We start from the raw sequence: 24,029 nt of genomic DNA on the forward strand, positions 1-24,029 counted from the left end.
TTAAGAGAAGTCCACTGCTGTGTACAAGGGATGTAATGGAAGCAAAAGCCCGTGTCAGGAGTTGCTGACGAAATCATGACATTAAGAGAACTTTCACAGTAAATCACGAATTGTTTTGTGCTTTGTAATGCTCCACCCTGCAGTGATCACCCGTCACAGTCAAACATAATTGAATGCAGCGGAGAGGATTCGGAAAACAGCATTAAAGGGGTGGTTGTTGGATTGTAAACTTCTTAAATTGAGGGACTGGCAAAATGTAATTTTGTTTTCGTTGGGAGAAAAGGGCCAAAGTCTGGGGTTGCGCTGCAGAAGAGCTCCTTCGACACGCCACACTTGAGAATATTAGAGCTCGCAATGTGGCGGCGGAGGGAAGGGCAGAGAGACCGAGTTTGAGATGGTGCTGCACTGGGAAGGAAAATGTGGAGCTCGGCTCGGCTCAGCCTGGGCTGTTCTTCCGCAGTTGCCAGAGGCCGAGGAACAGGTTGCGCCCCCGCCTTCTCCAGGCGCCACGAGAAGAGGAAATACACTGCTTAAGATTATTTTTTTTGTTTTAACCACATTTAAACCAGACCATTTTAACATCGCAACGAATTTGCTGGCGGCTCCTCGATTATTAAATACAATTGTCTCCATGCAAGCTGCTCCATTCTCTATCTAAAATGCCTCTCTCTCTCGGTTGCTGACTCTTAGGTCTGCACGGCGGAAAATCGCATGCGGAAATTGCTGACGACATGGAAAGTGCGCAATTAGCAATAAATAATTAAATCTTTTATTTTTCACTGGCGCGCAGTAAATCCGGCTCGATTGTTGACATTGCATATTTAATAAACTCAGAAGTAAAACTGTGTGGTTAAAACGCATTATTGTGTCAACTGCGTACTAGATTTACACGGGGTCGACCAGCAGTCGAATCCCAGCCACTAAACAACGGCAGGAGGCAGCAAGACTGTGATGGACGGGTGCCTGGAAACTCCCCCTCCGCCGCTCACACCCAGGCCTGTTTCATGATTCCCCCGCCCCCCCCCCGGTCTCTGTTCACTATTGCAACACCACCTTGTTCTGTCGATGTGGTTACACTGTGACACCGCCATCAGTGCACCAGACCCAGCCTGAAGACTTGCCCCAACTCGACTAAATAAATAAATAAATAAAGGATTTCGCTGGGATGATTTACCCTTTACATTGCAGTCTGAAATTGTCCGCATCACAAATCCATGGAGGAGGTCACCACGACCCAGTCTGGCTCTATCTCCTCCTCCTTGCCCTGGGACTTGATGACTTACAAACCGAGTTTTGCTTGGGGTGAGGGGGATTCCCAGGTCAATAGACTGGGTATTACCCAGGTTAAGTACAGCTGAAAAGGGAGGGAGGTAAATTCCAATGTCAGTGTCTCCCCCCCTTCTTTCCTCCTCCTCCCTAGGCAGCCCGAAGCTAAAAGCACTCCCCTTCCGATTGCTCCTTTTAAAATTTCCCGCCCCATACTGTAGAAATTCATTAATTTATTTCAGGCAATTTTCCTCTCGATTGGTTGGACAGGGGATGACGTGCAGGACAACAAAGGTGGAGTTGGAAATTAAATAAAAATGTAGCTATAGAAGAAAGCTGCGGCTGGCTGTTCTATGTGTAACAGCCGCACTTCACTGCAACTAACTAACTATCCAACACTAGCAATTAGTCCGAGGACAACCAGCACTGTCTGCCCGCCGCTCTCGGGGCGAGAAGCACCGGCTTTTCAAGAATTATTTTTAACTGCAACTTTTCTACGCGAATAACAAACTTCCCCTGCAAACTTTGCAGAAGATATTTTGTTGCTTTTTTTTCCCCCTTGTCTCCTCCTCCTATAAAATGTGCATTGCTTATCGGCTGCTTAAAAATTGCTACCCTCGGTTGGGACACTGTTTGCGAGAGAGAGGAGGAGAGAGACGGGCTTGACTGCAAGCCGGCTGGCCAACAGCAAAAGTCGGAGGAGCGGGCAGGGGGATGGGGGAAGGAGCTGATCCGGAAAAAGGGGATTGGAGAGGTCGGAAGTATCGCGAAGCATGCCGGCTCTCAACGGGGACTAGAAAGCGTCCACGCCCGGGGCCAGCGCCGTGGATCTGGCGAAGGTTCAGTCTCAACTCTCCTTGTGTTTTTTGTGTGTGTGTAAAGACACCTCCTAGAAGGTAAGACACCAAAAAAAATGGGGTAAAATAAATGATTGCAAAAAAAAAATTAAAGTGCAGGAGGAGGGAGAAAAATTGCAAAGGGAGCCGAGTGCGTGAGATCCTCCCGAAAGAGGTTAGCGAGTGAGTGAGAGAGAGAGAGAGAGCGGGGGCTCGGCGCTGGGCTGTGCCGAGACGATTGCGCCGTGGAGCCGCCTCTTGTCGCCAGCAGCAGGAAGCTGGTTGGCTCGAGTAGCCGCGCCAGTGCAGGGGCTCCTTGTGTCGGATTCACTCTCTCTGGGTTCCGGCCCCTTTTGTCTCTCTCTCGCTCTTCTCAGCTCGGCTCCCATTTTCTCTCTCGCTCTCTCTCTCGCTCTGTCTGTCTCCGAGCGAAAGGCTGTCCAAGGCTGGGGCTGACTTCGACTTCTTGGCCGCTCGTTCAATCAACCCTCGGCTGCAAGGAAAATCTTATTTTTTTCCCCCTTCCACCACTCTTCCTCTCTACCTCCCTTTCTTTCTTTCTCTGCGGATCGTCTTTAACTCGGCTCGCCCAGAATTTTTTTAAATAAAAAGGTGGTGAGTAAATTTTTTTTTTAAATTATTAATGGTGAGTACATTTTTTTAAGTATCCGGAGGCATTTTCTGCTTTAAAAAAAAAAAATATATATAACCGGGTGGTTTGCTGGGGTTTTTTGGTGTTTACGCCGGGGTTTTGTGCCGCGTTGTAACCCGGGCTGCGGCGCTCACATGGCGGATCCGAGTCCTTCACCCAGGCCGGAGCCTCCGGGAAAATACCATCGCCAGTCGGCCGAGGACAATTTGGGGAGGGGGCGAAGAGTAACCTAATTCGGGCAGCATTCTAAAATCCGGAGAGGAAAATTTTTTTTTTTTTTTTTTTTTTTTTAAATTGCATTTTTTTTTCTCCTCACATTTGTTTGCATTTAAAAAAAAAAAAATTAAAAAAATCTTTTTCTTTTCTTTTCCTAATTGTCGACGGCTCGGCTGTGCGGGGAAAGCCCGAGCGAGCTCTCGCTTGTAATATGGCCGTGCGGATCCCAGGGCAGCCGGAACCCGGGCGCCATGTCTGGGACAAGCTGCCGAGACACGAGTCGGTCCGCCGAGCCGCGGGGGCTGGAGCCGGGGAGGGAGGGGGGGTTGCAGAGGGAGACTCGGGCGGAGGCTGAGCTTGGAGCCCCCGCGGTCTGGTGCTTGGTGCATTGGGGCGGTTTGCAGAGAGCGCCGGAGGGCTGGGAGGGAGGTGGAAGGAGGGAAGAGAGGCGCTCCTCGCCCTTGTCTTTTTGTCACCGTCTCTTTTTCTTTCCCCTGTTGCTGTTGGCCGGGGTTAAACACTCGATCTCCTCCTCCTCCCCCCACGGAGCACTGCTGCAACACATCAGCCCCCTTCCCTTCCCCACCCCTCTCCCTAGTCTCTTTGTCCGCCAGCGCAGCCTCCCCGCTCCACCCTGGCCAGCCCGGACTCCCAGCTGTGACCAAGCTCCTCTCCACAGATTATCAACCAGCCGCTGCTCCGAGCTGTTTACTCTCGCTGGAACTTGAGGGAAAGAGGAGGAGGAGGCGAGAGGGAGGGAAGGAGGCGAGACGTAAGCACTGGGGGTTTGACTATAGTGGCATGTGAGAGAGACACGCACAGGGGGGAGTTGGCTGGTGCAGCCCTGGTCCTGTGGGACTGGCTAACCTTGTGCTCGTTTGCTCCATGCAGTTCGTTGGACAGATTGGGAAGGACAGTAGTCACTAACCTGGTGAGAGTGGAGCAGCATGAACGGTGAGACAACCATGGCTGCAACTGTTGAACTGAGCAATGTAAAAGAAGGTGAGTTGATGGAGGTGAGGGTTTCGTAGAATCATTACAGCCCAGTAGGAGGCCATTCGACCCGTCCAGCCCGTGCCAGCTCTCTGCAAGAGTACTTCAGCTAGTCCCTTTCCCCGTAGCCCTGCAATTTTTTCCCCCCTTCAGCGACTTGTCTAATTCCCTTTTGAAAGCCATGATTGAATCTGCCTCCACCACCCTCTCAGGCAGTGCATTGCAGATCATAACCACTCGCTGTGTAAAAAGGTTTTTCCTAAGGGAGGGAGGAACTTAAACAATCACTAGAGGAAAAAGTACTTGGCAAACTAATGGGACTAAAGGCTGACAAGACCCCTGGACCTGATGGCCTGCATCCTGGGGTCTTAAAAGAAGTGGCTGCAGAGATAGTGGATGCATTGGTTGTAACCTTCCAAAATTCCCGAGATTATGGAAAGGTCCCAGCGGATTGGAAAACCGCAAATGTAACGCCCCTATTCAAGAAAGGAGGGAGACAGAAAGCAGGAAACTATAGGCCAGTTCGCCTAACATCTGTCATTGGGAAAATGCTGGAATCCATTATTAAGGAAGTAGTAGCAGGACATTTAGAAAATCATAATACAATCAAGCAGAGTCAACATGGTTTTATGAAAGGGAAATCGTGTTTGACATTTATTAGAGTTCTTTTGAGGATGTAATGAGCAGGGTGGATAAAGGGGAACCAGTAGATGTAGTGTATTTGGATTTCCAAAAGGCATTCGATAAGGTGCCACATTTAAAAAAAGGTTACTGCACAAGATAAGAGCTCATGGTGTTGGGGGTAATATATTAGCATGGATAGAGGATTGGCTAACCAACAGAAAACAGTCAGGATAAATGGGTCATTTTCAGGCTGGCAAATTAACTAGTGGGGTGCCACAGGGATCAGTGCTGGGGCCTCAACTATTTACAATCTATATTAATGACTTGGATGAAGGGACCGAGTGTACTGTAGCCAGATTTGCTGCTGATACAAAGATAGGTGGGAAAGCAAGTTGTGAGGACACATAGTCTGCAAAGGGATATAGATAGGTTAAGTGAGTGGACAAAAATTTGGCAGATGAAGTATTCTGTGGGAAAATGTGAGGTTATCCACTTTGGTAGGAAGAATAGAAAAGCAAAATGTTATTAAAATGGAGAAAAGACTACAGAATGCTGCAGTACAGAGGGATTTGGGTGTCCTCGTACGTGAAACACAAAGTTAGCATGCAGGTACAGCAAGTAATTGGGAAGGCAAATGGAATGTTGGCCTTTATTGCAAGGGGCATGGAGTATAAAAGTAGGGGAAGTCTTGCTACAACTGTACAGGGCATTGGTGAGACCACACCTAGAGTACTGTGTACAGTTTTGGTCTCCTTATTTAAGGAGGGATATACTTGCATTGGAGGCAGTTCAGAGAAGGTTCACTAGGTTGATTCCTGGGATGAAGGGGTTGTCTTGTGAGGAAAAGTTGAGCAGGCCTATACCCATTGGAGTTTAGAAGAGTGAAAGGTGATCTTATTGAAACATATAAAATTCTGAGGGGGCTTGACAGGGTAGATGCTGAGAGGATGTTTCCCCTTGTGGGGGTATCTAGAACCAGGGGTCATAGTTTCAGAATAAGGGGTTGCCCATTTAAGACAGATGAGGAGGAATTTCTTCTGAGGGTTGTGAATCTTTGGAATTCTCTACCCCAGATAGCTGTGGAGGCTGAGTCGTTGAGTATATTCAAGGCTGAGATAGACAGATTTTTGAACTGCAGGGGGAGTCAAGGATTACGGGGAACAGGCAGAAAAGTGGAGTTGAGGCCAAGATCTCATTGAATGGCGGAGCAGGCTCGAGGGGCCGAATGGCCTACTCCTGCTCCTATTACTTACGTTCTCCAGTCGCATTTGGATCTTCTGCCAATCACCTTAAATCTGTGTCCTCTGCTTCTGGACCCTTCTGCCAATGGGAACAGTTTCTCTCTATCTACTCTGTCGAGACCCCTGTATTTCAATGAAAATTTAGTGCAACATTTGTGTAGTATAAATATTTAGTTTCACCCGTATTCAGTCAAACTGAGATTTGTCCATGTCTTTGCATGAATGTTATAAGCAGAACTGCAATATTTGGGCAACGATTGCTCTAGGAAGCAATTGTAGATGTTTGCCTATTGCCTTGCACACCAAATCAAGACTTTGACCATATATCACCAAAACAATGTTCATAAAGTGAGAGTTGACAATACTGGGGACACAATGATTCCGCCATTGTTAGTGGCCTACTAAAGACATGGTTTGACTTATGGGCCATCACGTGAAGAATATTTATAAAGTTGTATGGGACAGAGAAAGGGGAATTAAGGACAAAGATTTTTATTTATAAATTAAATGTTGGAAGGAATATGTTTTATCATTTCTTCCTCGTCTATACAAATGGGAATCAGTATAAAGTACTAAAAGTTTTGTTTCAATATTCCATCTTTTTTTAAATTGGGAGCAATCATATTGTTAATATCTTGTTCTGTGCAATCCAATTTGGTTATTTCATGGTTAGCTCATAACGGCTTTCCCAAATCCCAAGCCTTGTAAGAAATCTCTTGAGATTTTCTAAACATTTAAAAAAAAAAAAAAAACAACTAACCCCCTTACCCGCCTCTGATTAAAGTTTCAGAATTTTTCCATTTTTTTTTTGGCTGAGACTTTGCACTTTTGTTGGTCAGAGCACCTCTTTGATCATTCTCCATTTCGGTCAGTACCCTCACCCAAGTTCAAAAAGCCCTCCTTGCAGTTTGTTCCTTCCAGTGATTGATGACCGCATCTCCCAATTTCTCCATGTGCACAGCCTATTACAAAATGTGCGATGGGTTTCATTGTAGACGCGGAACACTGGGAAGAATGGCTAGTGCCATTTGAGACATCACCCCTCAATAAGTACTCGCATCTCAGGCCATCATTGCACAGGACAGAAGAGCTCCAGATTAAGCAGGGAATAAAATACAAGTCATTAGTTGTTCCTGGAATGGGCCAAGTCCAAAAAGCACATTTTAAGCCATGCTCTAAATTAACAGATGAGGCTGAGTTTGGTTTGGTTGGCCAAGAGTCCAATATGAGAGGAAACCCATTTTTGCCCTCGAGTCTCCAACCAAGCTACTGAGAAATCCATACAGTATTTGTCCAAAATGGAGCCCACACTCTCCACATAGGGACACATTAGACTTACCCAGGTTAAGAGTTTAGACACAGGTTTTCAAGAGCCAATAGTCACAGACCACTAATTTGTAGGGTTACTAACCAGCTAAAACCATGCTGTGTACAAGAGCACTGGTAAGCTCCCCACTGCTTGCCCAGTTAATACAGCTTGTTAAATCATTGACTTGCAGGGTTGGATTGATTCCAATCCTCCATCACCAAGCATGTCATCTTGGAGCCATGTTGATCACAAAGAAGATTCCATTTTCCTTCTCTATCATTTCAATCCTGCACCCCCAGGAGGAAAGTGCCTAGTTGGTAATTTGACAAGTGTGGGTTTGAGCCCCAAGTAGGAGGACAGTAGGTGCCAAGAGTTTCTCCATGAGCATTAAATTGTATCAAGTTCATTGGCATCGTCCTCGTGGTCACAGCATGGACCTACTCCACATAGCAACGAACCATAGTGCCACCAGTCAGGTGTGGAACATCAACAGAAGCCTCTGCTCGCCTTGAAGGCTTTGAGGTCTTGCTCTGAAATAAGTCAATGTTTTAGCATTCTTGATGTTATCTGGCTTTATAGTTCTTGGTGTACCCAAGTTCTACTGTTGTTCTATTCTTTTGGATTGTGCCAAGACTGGGAGAACATTGTTCAGTTTTTGTTGACTAGCTAGGGTGGATGGAATCCCTTTGGCCATAAATGTAGTCCTTTCAGCTAAATCTATAATGGGTGAAGTAGTGTTATTCCATGTACTACTGGTGTATAGAAAATCTCAATCCAGGGCAGGACCCCAATAATTTCAGGAAAAAGAGACTACATGGAATTAGAAGAAGTTTTGTGTTAAGTTCATCCACAAACTGTTAATGGCCCAGATTTATTGGTAAAAATAACGATGAGGCGATCGGCAACATCTGGTGATCACAGATAGGCAGTTAAACGCGGAACTCTGGAAGTTGCTGTCCGAGTTGCCAAGCTCCTCCCAGAAGCTTTGCTACACTGGTATCTCGCCCAGAGACTCGCCATTGAAACACACGGAACGCGTGGAGTTCCAGTACTTGCACACCAGATACCCACTGAACTCGCCAGAAAAGTTTAGGGCTTGTCCATTCTAGTGTAAGTGGATTTTTAATGACGTAAGTAATGTTCCCGCTAAGGTACGTGCGCAGCCGGGCAGTAATCTGAAAGGCCCCGCGCAGGCCACTCACCGGCTTTTACATTGTAAATACCAAACATGCGCTGAAATTTAAAGGGACCGTGCATTAAAAGGGACAGGCTGCGCAGGACAAAGTGCAGCTTACAGGGACTATTGGTAGTAAGTCTTAATTACTGCCAAACAACCTCTCTGGTATTGAAAATTAACTCTTGCAAACACGGTATCTCCTTCCTTCAGGTTTTAATTATTAGATTTTACTTTGTCTCTCTTTATCTCTCAATCCCATCTTTCTTTCCCTCTTTTGATTTCGCTTTCTGTACATGATTTGGCATTGAATTAACTATTCTAACTTACACTTCTGGTTCAATGCCTCAGTAAGAATTCTTCAATCTAGTTAAAGAGATACACAGTTGCTTGCCCTGTTCACACAGGTCCCAAAAAAGCGTTGTTTTGGATTTCTGATCACTGCAACTTCCAATGCAAATGCCCATGGAAAGTCTGTGGGCAACGGCACGTGTAATGAACAGCGCCTGCTGACCATAAAATCAGGACCATTGTGATGTGGGCTCCTGATGCCCATCAGGCTAGCGATATACAATAAAAACAAAATGCTGGAAATACTCAACAGTATATGAACCATCTCTCTTTTGATGCTCCTATGTGGGTAGGACTGTGGTTTGCAGGCCAGGAGACTTTGCTTAACAGTCATGTCTGAATGATAATTTCAGATTTCCTCATTGGGGGAAATCTCACTCTGGAGAACAAGCGGCGGTCATGCCGGAGAGTTTCTTGAAGCACCTAAGGTACTTTCTTCCTGCCACACACATGATCTGTCAGTTTTTCAGTAGGGAAAAGCAAACAGTAGACAATACAAACATGATTTTGAGAGTTAGGAAGGAAGTTCACCCTACTTCAGAAGAAGAGCCATCTGCATTCTGGCAATGTCTGATTGTTGCCATTCCCCAGATGAATGGAAGGGGGAGAATCAACTCTTCTGAATCAGGACTTCACTGCATCGGATGATCGGTAGGTTATTCGCTGTGCTTATTGGTCTAATCAAAAATAGGCACGAAAATCACCACAGGCGTTCAAGGGAATAACTTTCATGGGACAGGAGTGCTTATCCCAAGATAGATTCTGAGGCAGAAATGTTTGGTCTTTGGAGAAGGCTAAAGGAACATAAGGGCATTTTAGGGAGTTAGGTTGAGAGAATCCATATAGACAGTAAAGAGGTAGGAAGGGAAATAGTACAATTGTTGTGCATTACCGGACATCAAAAAGCGGAGATGAGATAGAGCTAGAGATCTGAAGATAGTTCAGAAATGTAAGTAAGGACAGGGCAATAATATTGGGTGAGTTTAACATTGAGGATAGACTGGGTTAAATGTAATGCATGAGGTCAAATTGGGCAACACTAATCCAACAAGGGAAGAAGCATTGCTTGATTCATTTCTGGGACGTGAAGTTGGGCAAGTAGTTTGAGGATAGGAGAACAATTGAGAAATGGTGGCTGTGTAATGTCGGAAAACAATAATTAAGAGTCAAAGATGAAGTGGAAAAAGGCAAAGTTCAGCAACATGAAAGGGGATTTGGCTCAAGTCAACTGGACAGGAAAGTTGGCGACCAGCAGTGAAAAATCTTTGTGTAAGAGTACAAAATCTCTTTGTACAAGGCGAAAAGGGGGTGCATCATAGTATAGTGTTCGTAGGTAAACGGAGAGATTAAAGCTATGACACTTAAAAAGGAGGCATGTAAATGGCTAATTGAGATATAAATAGCATCGCAGAGTGGTGAAATTGGAGATTAGAAGAGCCAGAAGGGAATCTGATTAGCTGATAACAAAAGAAAATAGTAAGGGTTTTTATAAGCGTATAAAAGGTAAAATAGCTGCGAGGCTGGGACCACGGGGATAAAGAAGGGAATCTGATTGTGGAACTATGGTGGAGATATTTTTTTTTTGTTTTTACAAATGATGGTGGAATTGAGAACACAAATGTACTAGAGGAGGAAGTAGGAACATTGTTCGTGCTAGCTGCAGAAAAGGAGTTGGTTCTGAACACACATAGTAGAACTTAAGTTGGATAAGTCTCTTGGATCTGATGGCATTCACCCTAGGCTGTTGGGGTGTGGAGGGTACAGAAGGTCAGAGAGGAGATAGCTGAGGCTCTAATTGTTCAGTCCTCAAATATGTGAATCATTCCATGGGACTGGAGAAAAGCTGAAGTCATGTACTTGTTCAAGAAGGGTAGAATGGGTAATTATAGACCAGTTAATCCAAGGCCAACTTGAATATTTTGAGTGAGCATTTAGAATCAAGGACGTTGGCATGAATTTATAAATTGTGTTTGACAAATCCGAGTGTTTGTTGAAGAAATGATTGGATCGATAAAGGGAATGCAGTATATGTAGTGTATCTGGAATTTGCAGAAAGCTTTTGATAGTCTCTCTCAAGAGGCTTGTTAGAAAAATTCGGGGCTGTGGTATGAGAGGAAACTCGATTAGTTGGACAAGAAGCAAAGTTAGGATAAATGGATGTTGCTCAGATTCTAGTGAAAGGATTGTTACTAGTCCTAGCCCCTTCCGGGCTACCCCAGATCAGGCGTATTCCCCAGACGTTCACCTTCAACTAAAGTTAGAGGTAGCCGAATCCTAAAGACGCTTAATTGGCTCTAAAGGTCCAGACTATCTCTCCCTAAAAGAAAGGAATGACCTGAAGATGTTGCTGTCCTCCAGATAGCACTTTAAAAAAAGTTTAGCCAGACTGTAACCTTCCGGATATTATGAGGGTCCGGTAAGCTCCTTCAGAATTCTGCAACTCCTCACCAAGAGTACAGAGATTGAGTTTGCGAGTTTGATACAGAAGTACTATGTGAGAGAATTCTTAAAAAAATATAGATTTATTAAAGAATGACATGTAACTTACAGCTGGTGATTCAATCGCAACATTAACAGTTCCAAATACAGAAAACTTACAATTCTTATCAGAGATCCTTATTCTCAAATCTTAACTTTGTTACATTTTTACATTTCTTAGTCTTATTCCAGGATATCCACCAAACTCTTATTCCAGGATATCCACCAAAATCAAATACCTTTGATACCCGAGACCCAGAGTTGTAGGCTTACAGAGTCTGCCTCTGAAGCCGGAGAATCGCTTTGCCCCTTCCAGCGAATCTATCTTCCCATTTGAAAGTTCTATATTTATACCCTTTTTTCAGTGGTATATCCTTTGAAGTTTCCTGCTGATGTAAGCTAATTATCTTGTCATTTTTCTGTTGACCCTTTCTATTACTGTTAGATCAGCTTGTAGCTTGCAGAATTATGCCTGCTGTGTAGGTGTCTCAAGCTTATAAAAACAATGTGACAGCAGTGGTTCTATTTGATGTCACTTTTATCAAAGTCTCCTGTTTGTATTTTGCGTATAGAACACCTCAACTGGTTGCAATACATAATCGTGTCTCCGTGTTTCATTTGATATTTTTACAAAGGCATATGTTTCTTTAATTTTGTGATTCTTTCCCGAAGTGTTGGTTTAAAACAATTTAACTGGATGAATCATTGTCTTTTTTCTAATGCTGCAGACTTGGAGGAACCTCCAACCTGCTACTTCAATAGGGCTATTGTTTCAGTGTCAACAACCCATCTTAGCTCAAAAGCCTGTATGCTGTTTACAGCTTTTGATTGTTAAGGCTTCCAGACATCCCGACCCAGTATGTCATGTTTTAATAAAGTCAAAATTCTGTTCATTGGCTGGTGTAATTTTTCTGAATATGGCTTTTCCTTCACACAAGAAGGATTGATAATGTTCTACCCTGGAGTCAATGCTGGGTCCACTTTTATTCTAGGTAGATATAGATGTTTTGGACTTGAGTATAGGGAACACAATCTCAAAATTTGCTGATGAGACAAAATTAAGAGGTTTGACAAATGGTGCGTAGGGCTGTAAAAGACTTCAGGAAGACAAACAAGTTAGAATGGGCAAACAGCTGGAAGATGCAATTTAATGTAGGTAAGTCAGGCAATACATTTTGGGAAGAAAAAGAAGGAATGGGAGTCTATATTTAATGGAAAGAAGCTGAAGGATCTGGATGAACAGAGGGTTCAAGTACATAATTTCCTGGAAGTGCAGGTGGATTATTAAAGCTATAAAATAGAGGACATTTTGGATTTTATAAAATGGGCATAGTGGAAGCGTAAATATTGGCCACAGTTTTATAATGCACCCGTTCTAGAAAGGACATTAAAGCCACAGCACTGCATAAATTTACCCAGATAATGCCAGGGATGGGAAGCTCTAGTTATGTGGAGATACTGGGGCTATTTCCACTGGTGTTGAGAAGGTTTAACAGACGTTTTTAATTCTGGTTTTGATAACCGTGAATAGGAAAAGACTTGCTTCCTCTGGTTGGCTAGTGGCCATCAGTTTAACATCTTTGAGTGAGGAGAGAGGTTGGGAGAAATTCCTTCACGCAGAAGATTGTTGGGGAATGTAATGTTTGTCCCGGAGTGGGTGAGGCAGAGGCCATTGCATCTTTTAAGGCGAATGAGGGAACTATTTGCCTGAAGTGGCAGCCTTTTTCTGATTTTCATGTTTAGTTATATCTGGATAATTGGCAGGCAGACATTTTGAGTGTACAAAGAAGGTGGGATTTTTATCAAATATGGAAAAACCCCACGAGGTCTTGTTTCCACAGATGCTTACTGCAGGAGTAGACTGTTGAGATTGTTGCACCGTGCTCCGTGATCTTCCCCAATGTCCTGGGATTATAATAACCACAAAACTGATCTTGTAAGATTATCTTGAGACAGATATGTTAAACTCAGTCCTGTTCTGGTGATCACTTCCTTCCTGTTGCATGCTTTGACAGGCTTGAGTTTGAAGAGGCAGGTTCTCGTAGGAGTAAGTGGAACAGCAGGGAGGATCTGAACAGACATAACCACAGTGTGTTTTATAAGAGTGAGTTACATATGAAAGAAGGATTTGATCATGGCTGCTATTAAAGTATGTCTTGCAGCTTTAGTATTGGTGTTGCCAGAACCTCATTATCCTTTCTGTTCAGCAACCTGTCAAGGTGTGTGTAATGTCGTGACAAACACCAAGTAAAGTCAAGGTGTTAGCACATGAGTCTGACTCGGATGATCTTGGACAAATGTGGTTGCCCATATATGGTTCTTCAATAACCTCAACTGAACACAAGGCTGTTGAGCATTTCCTGCAACAGTCTGAACTATCGATCCATGATCTCTAAAGGGAGAAGTTATATGCCATTTCTTATGATTTCCAGTATAATTTACAAGACTTGAGTGCAAAAGACAACAATAATTCGTGTTACTCATTGCTAAGGTGTATTGTTTCTTGAGCAGACTCGAACAAAGTCCTGATTGTTTCATACCAATTCCATGCAGGTGGGCTTTGTATTGCTTAGGCTGCTTTGCTCCTCACTCTCCCTGAAAATTCCTGCAGAGGTTCCATTTGACACGTTGCTCAAGAACTGTTTTCTTCCTTTACCTATAGATGTCTAACTAGATTCAGAAGAATTCCTCTTTGAAAGCTTGCAATAGAAAGTGGATGTGCTATTTTGAGAGAGAAGGCCACCGCCAAAGTATTAAGCTTAAAAAAATCTTGAGCTTTGTTTCTGCTGAAATGTTATCTCTGCATGCTTTCCCCAGAGTGTTATTTTGTTGATCTATAATCGAGCAAGTGAACGAAGAAACCAAGGACTCTTACAAACACAGGGAGTTTGGTCTCTCTTTCTTTCTCTTCCTATCAACTCCTGCTCTCGCCCAATACTCTCGCCTTCACTGGAATACTCGGCAGCAGAGCTAAGGCCATTGGTACCGTTGGCCTGGCTGAGGTCACCAACTCTGCACAGAATGGGAATTGAACCTGGCACCTTTCTGATTTATATTCTATTGAAGGAGTCCATAGTTTAAGATTTAAAGCAAATTGGATAGCTGGTACATCCAATCCCACGGGGTTATATTCATTCTCTTGAAGCCAGTGTTCAAATACTTTTCACATACCATTGCAAGCTTACAAAGTGGAAGCTTTCTTGATGCTAATAAGGTGTGTACAACTGAGCAACTTGCGATTAATTGAGATTTATGATTTTACTTGCGAACGACTGGGACAGTCTGAAAACATTCTTGCGTGATTACACTGAGCCGCGAAGCAAAAGGGTTTCTCTTGATGCTGTCTGCAAGGCAGGTTGAGAGGGTGGGCACTTTACCTTTTGTGCTCGACATTTGCTTGTTGGTGCAGCTGCCTCTGTAGCCCTGTAATACTCTAGACTGCAAAAGATCATCTTTCGCATGGTATTCTAGTTAAATGGAAACTGTCTCCATTCTGTTTTGGTGCTGCTGAGAGTTCCTCTTGGGTGGGGGGGGGGGGTTCCACGATACCAAATTTAGGAGGCAGTGTTCTGCATCTGGGGGAAAGGGTCCTCTCCGCTATGTGTTTGTTTAAGGAGGGTAGCTATTATCCACAGCCGCGCACTGACATTTAAATTCGGTGCATCTGGATTTTCTGTCTACTAACTGTTCAGTTTAAAGCTTTTTTTTGATAGGTGCCATTGTTTAATTAAGAAGTATTTCTGAAATTGCTGTGTTTGAGGCTCACCCCAATGTTGATTCATTTTTTCCCCTGCAGATTGGCCAAAAGAGGATCTCCTGGGTCTGCTGGACAGCATGAGGAGCATAGTTCCTTCTAATGACGTGATGAAGTTTAAAACAACGGAGTCACACATGGACTGGAACAAAGTGACGTTCGCCCATTATACAGCAGAGATGTGCAAACAGAAGTGGACGGAGATCTCGCATGAAGTAAGAGACAATGGCCCAAAATTTGCGATCGGAGGCTTCCCGCGGGCAGATGCCTCCGACCTGTTTTTATTTAAATAAAAAATAAAAAAAATTAAAAAAAATCTGCGCATTTACCTGGTGGCCCGGGAGATACTGAGGTTTGCGATCCTGGGCCTCTCCGGGTCTGCGCGGGCAGGGGTGCAGGTGACCCTGGGATCACATGGGCTGGCCCAACTGATAAAAGAAGGGAATCCCCATTCATGCTTAGCGGAGTTCTGTACATAACAAACACACGAACGCATGCAATAAATAATGAATACATTTAAAATGAATTAAAATGTCATTTAATTAAAATGCCATTTAATTAAATATTTTGAACACTTTTAACGGGGCTAAAAATAAACTTACCTTGGACAGGGTTTTTAATGTATAAATGAGTGATAACATATTTTTCTATTTTTAAAAAAACTCTTATGCTGGTAAAAGCAGGCCATACGCTTCAACAGAACCGGAGTATGTTACCTTTTATTGGTGATCTAAAGGATGGCTTAAACAGTAGGATTTTAACATTTGATAATGAAAGGCTTTGTAATTGAAAAACAAATCAATGTTATTATAGGCTAATTTTGGAAGGTTGGGTTAATGGACAAATGAATGGCAGATGCCATTTAATGTGGGCAAGTGTGGTGTCATGCATATGGGATTAAGTAACTCCAGACATTCCTATACCAGGCAGTGATGTCCGTTCAACGAAACTGATCCAGAAAAGGCCTTGAGGGTAGTAATTGCTTGTTTATCAATGGTGTACAAGAAGTATGAGATAGCTATTGATAAAGCAAATAAGAGTTTCAGGTCCCAGTCATAGTCACTGAATGCAAAATTAAGGATATTATACTTGGACACATAGCCTGTGCATGAACTATTGTATTCACTTTTAGTTGAGCCTGAAGAGGGTGCAGAGGAGGACTACCGGATGACCCCAAATCTTAGAGCTCTTAGTTTTGGGGATAGGCTTTGACAGACAGGGTAATTTACTTCAGTGAAGCACGGGTTTGGAGGGGACATGATTTATGTTTTCAAAATGAAGGGATTGGATGCTGTCTCATTAAATATGTTTCAAATGGACAGTGATGGTAAGATTATGATGCACCTATAAAATCCATAGGCAGAATTGGGTTAGATGCCAGGGTACATTTACAGAGAATCGTTAACCTTGCGAGTAAACTTCTGAGATGTGATGTGGGTGGAATTACTATAGTCCTGAGATAAGAGGACATCGCCAGTTATTGTAGGTAGCTTAGGTTGTTGCGTCATGGGCAACTACAATCTTTCTCGATTGCTTTGGTAAGTCGGAGAGGAATTACCTGGAGTTTTTCATGAAATGGAATTGCCAATCCTAATGTGTGGGCCACTGAGGTTGCACCATCCATTAGACTGGATGACCTTGATGTGCTTTCTCTACATATTGTTTCCCTCGTTGATCTCAATACATTAGGAGCCCCTTGCGCCTCCTCCCAAAGAACAACTGAGGTGCAGTTCCTGAGTGAGACCTTGTACATGAACATCAGGCTGTTAACTCTTGCGTTGCCAGTGTTGTTGTCTCCCATTTGTTTGTCTATTTGAGTGTGGAGCTTGGAACTGCATTCAAAGAACCACCTTTCGAGTATGTCTCTTTTTCTTTTGCTTCATTGTTAAGTTTTAAATTTGTGTTTAGGTGAGAAAGTTCCGCACTTTATCAGAACTGATCGTGGATGCACAGGAGCATGTGAGGAATCCCTATAAAGGCAAAAAACTCAAGGTGAGCATTTGGTCTGAGGAAACAAAACTGAATTCTTGTCATCGTTACGTTTTATGCAGTTTGTGGGAGGGGGGTAAGAAAAGAATGTGGGACACTAATAAAATTTGCTTTGTACACCACCGTGTGATCATTTTAAAATTCTGTTGCATTCATAATATTTTGGAGGGAGGAGGTGGGTGAAATGTATTTATTGACAAGTCCGTAGTATTGCAGCCATGAAATCCAAGCAGTTATTGAGGATTTCTTCTTGCATTGAGCAGTTCACTTGAATACAATTACAGTCTTGCAATATATTTGGATATTATAAATTGGTACATTTCAACTAACTAGCACTAATCTCTGACCTGGACAAATGTTGTAATCTATTTTGGTTTACCATGTATTGTTGGAGGCTGCTCGTTCAGCTCTTTTTTTGAAAGAATTAGCTACTCCACCATTAGGGGGAGCCTTGTGGCGTGATGAATAGACAAAGGCATTTTTCATGCACCTTGAGTCGTTCAACTAAAAAATGTATGGGTTTGTTTCCTATGCTCTGGTATGGAGATCCACAAAGGTAAGGTCCTCGCAATTTTCCTCCCTTTTTAACCAAAAAAAATCCTTTTTGCAAGGAAATGGAAGCAGCCAGATGATGAGGCTCAGATAACTAAACCTGATGGAAACATCTGAGAAATACTGGGTTTTTACAGCCGTTAATTTAAGATAGTTGTCTGTTTCTCTCGGTGCAAAAGGCTCTGACCATATCATCGTGAAGCTCTTGCATTGTTTTGGGGATTTAAAAACCAGGCTGGAAATCGCCCTTTTTATGTACCTTCCTTGGGCATGCATTGCAAATGATGTCTTTCTCTCCTCTGATCCAAAAGATAGGTTGTTGTGTAAATGCCAAAGAAATTCCACCTACTTGGGCTTATAAGTAAACAAGTTGGTTTATGTCCATTCTTGTGAAAACTTTGTACAGGAAACTTTGATATCCGGCACCGACGGGACCGAGCTGTTGCCGTCCCATCAAAACTGCCGGACAAACCAGCGCTAATGTTAAAACATACGGAAGCTTTTGAGCTCCGTATCTAGCAACAAACCCTGTTGCTTAGCTTCTAAACAGTCGGCCGTAGCTTGCAAGCATCTCTGTAGCTAAGCAACAACTTTAGCTAGACCTTGCAGAGCCTGACTGGTGGGGGAAAAAAAGCAACGAAAAGAAAAAAAACTTACTGAACCGACTCCTGAATTTTGCCGGTGGCTCGAGCATTCCAGACAGTTAACTGCCGGATAAACCAAAGTTTCCTGTACATATAACTCCACTTGTCTGCTCCAGAAGTTCTTGTTGCCTCATGGTTCACGGATAGCATTTCAAAGGGTCTTTGGCTTTCCCTGATAGTATCGGCTCTCCCACCCGATCCAAAATAAAACCATATCCATGAAATTACATTTTACGGGAATTTATTTCCTTCTGGGCCTTGGGGTTGGAGGCCTCGGATTTGGAGATGCTTTTGGGTACTAGTTTGCCTCTTCAGGACCCCACATCAAGATCTCTGTTTCTAATTACAGGAGCCATTGGGCTAGAGTTTCACACACTCCTGTTAACAAGAAATATTTTTATCTATGATTTAGCTTGACATTGGCATCTTCACTTCTTTCATAGTGTTTAATGGGTTTACACCAACTTGGCACACTCAAATCATGTCCCAGTTTATGGTTTGTAGGTTGGACAGTTTACTTGGCGAAGCCAAGCCACTCAATTCAAATACAAACATGCTGTGTAATTTGTTTCCGGTATGTGTTGAGAAAAATATGAATTGAACAGAAAGTTACTTAAACGCTACACAGCTCCAGACCTACTCTATTAGCCCAAAGAGGGTGCAGAGGAGGTCGCTGTTCTTGAGGTTTGGTTAGGGCCTTCCTAGGAAAACAGTCTATCTGCAAAGAGAATTAGTTGGAGGGGAATAATGCTTGTAGTTGTGTGCTAGCGAAGCTCAACTACTGTATATAAAAAAAGTTTTCTTATTGCTACTAGTCATTTGTTCTAACACTGTTATAAATTTGGTAGCTAAGGCCTAAAAAGGTCTGTTCTAGTGTTCTGCCGCTATTGAAGATGGGGATCCTGTTGACCTACATGATAAAACCAGTGACTGAAATAATCTTTTTAAAAAAAAAAGGGTTGTCTGTTCATAGTGCACAATGATAGTTTCTCTAATACTGAATACAGGGGAGCATGGACTCACCAAAGAGAGTGGAAAGTAACATGTCAAAAATATCTAGAGTAAAAAGGGCAGGGGAAATCCAAAAACAATGGGCCAGCAATTTGCGGTGGGCATAACGGTGAGCGAACTGTGTTCGCCATTATTACCCCTTTGAAACCGACTGCAACTTCAGGATGTAGTGCATGCACATCCTAACACTGAAATCCTGAAGTTGCGGTCAGTCATTCGCTGCTCTGACGCTGGATGCACTGTGGGCAGCAGCACCCCCTTCCCCCCCCCCCCCCCCCCCCCCTCGCCAAAAGAGCCAGAATCTGTGAAACTGATGAAAAGTGGGCTTTTCCGCAGTAATATCTCTGCCAAATACCCCAATGTCCAAAGATGTGCAGGTTAGGTTGATTGGCTATGATAAATTGACCCTTAGTGTTAGGGGGATTAAATACGTGGGGTTACGGGGATAGGGTGGGATATGTGTTGGTGTAGGGGTTACGGGGATCGGGTGGGATATGTGTCGGTGCAGGCTCGATGGGCCGAAATGGCCTCTATCTGCACTGTGGGGTTTCTGTGATTCTGTGATTCTGTGAAATGTTCAGCCTTGTTGGATTAGGTGTAACTGGGGTTTTAACAGCAAACGTTGTGGCCCTGAAAAACACATTTTAATTTATGGAGAAATTTGACACTCCACAAATGATGACAAATTACAATTTTTAAGAGACTTTTAAAAAAATTATCCATTTTTAAAAGTTTGTTCATTTATTTCAGGTTTACCGTTTCCTCATGCGAGAGCTCCAGTCTTTGTTTTGCTCTCAACTTTTTTTTTTTTAAGTCTGACTAAAAGCAACTTCTTCCTGGTTCCTTGTCTTGTCTGTGAGAATTCTGCATTGTGATTGGCAGCTTGTTACTGTCACAGCAACTCGCACTCTGAATTCCCCACTATTCGACGCTGATCTGACCGTCTCGAGAAAGGCAAACTTCTCGCCAGAGAGATCGTGAGATCTTTGTGGGCAGCTTTCTTCGGGGCCAGCAGCAGATGCCTTTGCTCCACCGCTGGCCAATGTCCCTTTTTTATATTCATGAGCTACCTTCATGCCTCCAAGATATAGTGCAAACCACTAGATAGGAATTCAATACATTTAATTGCCCGTACAAACCATTTCCTTTTCATAGAATGTATTTTCTTTCTCTTGGCATGCATAACATAGTGTAGCAACTTCTAGCTCTTTTAATATAATATAATTGTTAATTTTTCTTCACTAGTCACTGGTTATGATCCAATGTGCACCCTTTCCGTCCCAGCATCGAGGTAAATGACTGGGATCGTAGCACAGAACCATTGCTCTGTACACTCGCCACTGGAATGTATTATATGCCGCCGTGTGATTTATGCTTGCTAAAAGCTGACTAGTTACTCTACCAAACAAAACCCACAGGCTTTTGAATGCAACAAATGGTTTTATTTGCATAAGGCAGAGTGTCAGCTGTGGTTTAGTGGGTAGCACGCTCGCCTCTTGAGTCAGAAGGTTGTGGGTTCAAGTCCCCACTCCAGGCTAGGCTGACACACTAGTGCAGTGTTGAGGGAGTGCTGCACTGTCGGAGAGGTGCTGTCTTTCAGATGAGACATTAACGGAGGCCCCGTCTGCTCTCTCGGGTGGACATAAAAGATCCCATGGCACTATTTCGAAGAAGAGCAAGAGAGTTATCCCCGATGTCCTGGCCAATATTTATCCCTCAACCAACAGAACAAAAACAGATTATCTGGTCATTATCACATTGCTGTTTGTGGGACCTTGCTGTGCGCAAATTGGCTGCCGTGTTTTCCACGTTACAACAGTGACTCTACTTCATTGGCTGTAAAGTGCTTTTGAGACATCCGGTGGTCGTGACAGGCGCTATATAAATGCAAGTCTTTAAATAGTATATAATATAAAATATAGGTCCATAATTTGCGGTCAGTGGCAATGCGATGACGACTGGCAAAAACTTTAGGTTTCTCGACGTATAATTGATTGATTGGTAGCGCTGTGGAAAGGGGATTCCTAGGGTGATGCTGCAGTGACGTCATCAAGCTGTCTAAGCAGCCAATCACTTAGGAATTCTCAGACAGCAAACCAGAAAATGCACAGCACTGATTATCTGCACTTTTTAAAATTAAAAAAAAGTTACAGAAAGCAAAATAAACATTGGGACGTACACATGGGGTTAAGGTAGAAGCTGAAATATCAGGAACAAACAACTTAAATTCTAATTTTTATCATGTGGAAATTTGACATTTTACAAATAATTAGTTTTTCCGGGCCAGAACAGTTGTATACATGTCAATATGCTGTTCAAACCCCAGTTACACCTATTCTAACGAGGCTTAACATTTAATGGGGTGTTTAACAGCGATATTAGCACTGCAAAGCTCCAGTTTTTGTCGATTTCACTGATTGCCAGCTATGGGTGGTTTGGGGGGATCCACAGCGCAGCCTGTGTTGGAGCAGTAAATGACTGACCTCAACTTCAGGATTTCCATGTTTAGAAGCGCGTGCGCTACATCCTGAAGTTGCGGTCAGCACCGTCATTACCCACTGCAAAATCTGGGCCGTACATTTCTCAACATTGATGCGTAAAAATAATAAAGACCTCATTTGCTTTCTCTCTCAGCGTAGATTTTAAAATGGAGACCCATTTCTTATCCTGTAGTGCCGGCTGACGGCTACTGTTTGAAATCTAGCTCTGCTATCTGCTGGCTGGCTTCAAAACTTTTAAAACACAGCCTTGCAACTGTGGTTTGACACCCAGTTCTAGATGAGCAGAAATTTCCTCCAATTAAATATTGGTAAGACCGCCACAAACTCCATTGTTTAGTCACTGACTCCATCCCTCTCCCTAGCATCTGTCTGAGGCTGAACCACACTGTTCGCAACCTTGGTGTCATATTTGACCCTGAAATGAGCTTCCGACCACATAGCCGCAGCATAACTAAGACCGCCTATTTCTACCTCTGACTCCGCCCCTGCCTCAGCTCATCCGCTGCTGAAACCTTCATCCATATCCTTTGTTACCTCCAGACTTAACTATTCCAGTACACTGCTGGATGGCCTCCCCCCATTCTACCCTATGTAAACTTGAGGTCAGCCAAAACTTGGCTGCCTGTGTCCTAACTCTCTCCGAGTCCTGTTCACCCATCACCTCTGCTTGCTGACCTACATTGGCTCCCGGTTAAGCAACACACTTTTTTTCTCTCAAATTCTCATCCTGGTTTTCAAATCCCTCCATGACCTCGCTCCTCCCTATCTCTGTAATCTCCAGCTCCGCAACCCCCCCGAGATATCTACGCTCCTCTAATTCTGCCCCTTTGAGCATCCCTGATTATAATCGCTCAACCATTGGTGGCCTTGCCTTCTGTTGCCTGGGCCCTAAACTCTGGAATTCCCTGCCTAAATCTCTCCGCCTCGCTACCTCTCTTTCCTCCTTTAAAACTCTCCTTAAAACCTACCTCTTTGACCAAGCTTTTGGTCACCTGCCCTAACTCCTCCTCATGTGGCTCGGTGTCAAATTTTTTGTCTTCTAACACTCCTGTGAAGCGCCTTGGGATGTTTTACTACGTTAAATGCGCTATATAAATACAAGTTGTTGTGAGATTTTGCATACTGATTCAATCTGGCTGTAGGCTGGTGACCACTTTTGACCCTAAGCTGCCTGTCAAAGTGGATTCTAACCATTTCATGACCCTACCCATTTTTCAAAGGTCACAGACTAAGCTGTCAATCAAAGCCTCTACCCCTAAATGGTGACGAGGGGAAACCCTTCGCAGCCATCCAAAACAGAAGCAGCGGACGACTGCATCTCCCTTGAATGTAGGCAGTTTCTGAAAATGGTGTAAAATGCTGGTCATTGAATGAAAACTGAAACCAATTGACACCTTGGTCATTCCATTGTCCTCAGCCTTATCAATTCTTACTTATGAAGAAAACCACACCTTATTTGAAACTGAACGAATGGCCCAGAATTTGCACTTGGTGGCGACCAATATGCGCTTACCGTTCAACAACAACGACATATTTATACAGTGCCTTTTAACATAGTAAAACGTCCCAAGGTGCTTCACAGCAGTGTTATATAAAACAACATTTGACACCGAGCCACGAGATATTTGGGCAGATGCTTGTTCAAAGACGTAGGTTTTAAGGAGCGTCTTAAAGGAGGAAAGGGGGCGGAGAGGTTTTAGGAGGGAATTCCAGAGCTTAGGTCATCAGCAGCTGAAGGCACGGTCACCAATGGTGGAGCTATTAAAATCAGGGATGCGCAAAATCCATACTTGGAGGAGTGTGGCTATCCCAAATGGTTGTAGGGCTGGAAGAGGTTAGAGATGGGGAGGGGGGTGAGGCCATGGAGGAATTTGAAAGCAAGGGTGTGAATTTTAAAATCGAGGCGTTGCTTAACCAGGAACTAATGTAGGTCAGTGAGCACAGGGGTGATGGGATTTGGTGCGGAATTTTGGATGAGCATAAGAAGTTTACTTCTGCACTGCGATTTGTAGTTATCATGTAGTCAAAACAGCCTCTACAGCAGATCTGGGACCTGTGAGCAGGGAAAGCAACAGTGTGTCTCTTCAACCAATTAGATGGAAGAATCATTACTGAGGCACGCAGAGTCTAAACCAGGAAGTGTCAGTTAGAATATTTTAATTCTATGTAAAATCAGAAAATGAAAGAGAGGGAAAGAAAAATAGGATTACGAGAGATAAGCGAAACAAAAAGTTAAAAAAAAAAAAAAAATTAAAAAAAATAGCCAACAATAATTTAAGATCTGAAGGATTGAGACTCCACACTTATAAAAGTTAATATTCTGTGCCAGAACGATTGTTTGGCAGGAATTAAGACTTATGTCATTGAAAATTCACTTATACTTGAATGGACAAGATCTAACTTTTTTTCTAGCGCATTTAGAGGGTAGCTAGTGGGTA

At 43.4% G+C, this 24,029-nt stretch overlaps 1 protein-coding gene across 2 annotated transcripts in view; it reads left to right on the forward strand.

The window, feature by feature from the left end:
- The first annotated feature begins 3,862 nt into the window (after positions 1 to 3,862).
- Positions 3,863 to 24,029, forward strand: part of ubtf (upstream binding transcription factor) — a 71,230-nt gene continuing 51,063 nt past the window's right edge. For both annotated transcript variants that reach the window (XM_085966288.1, XM_085966289.1), the window contains exons 1-3: positions 3,863 to 3,972; positions 14,937 to 15,109; positions 16,803 to 16,886. In XM_085966288.1, the coding sequence (XP_085822414.1) occupies positions 3,918 to 3,972; positions 14,937 to 15,109; positions 16,803 to 16,886 (312 nt within the window). In that variant the 5' untranslated portion in view covers positions 3,863 to 3,917. The remainder of the gene's footprint in view (positions 3,973 to 14,936; positions 15,110 to 16,802; positions 16,887 to 24,029) is intronic.

This window comes from Somniosus microcephalus, chromosome 24 (genome assembly GCF_052327205.1).
Source record: "Somniosus microcephalus isolate GS21.2 chromosome 24, FLI_Smic_1.0, whole genome shotgun sequence".
Taxonomy (NCBI): Eukaryota; Metazoa; Chordata; class Chondrichthyes; order Squaliformes; family Somniosidae; genus Somniosus; species Somniosus microcephalus.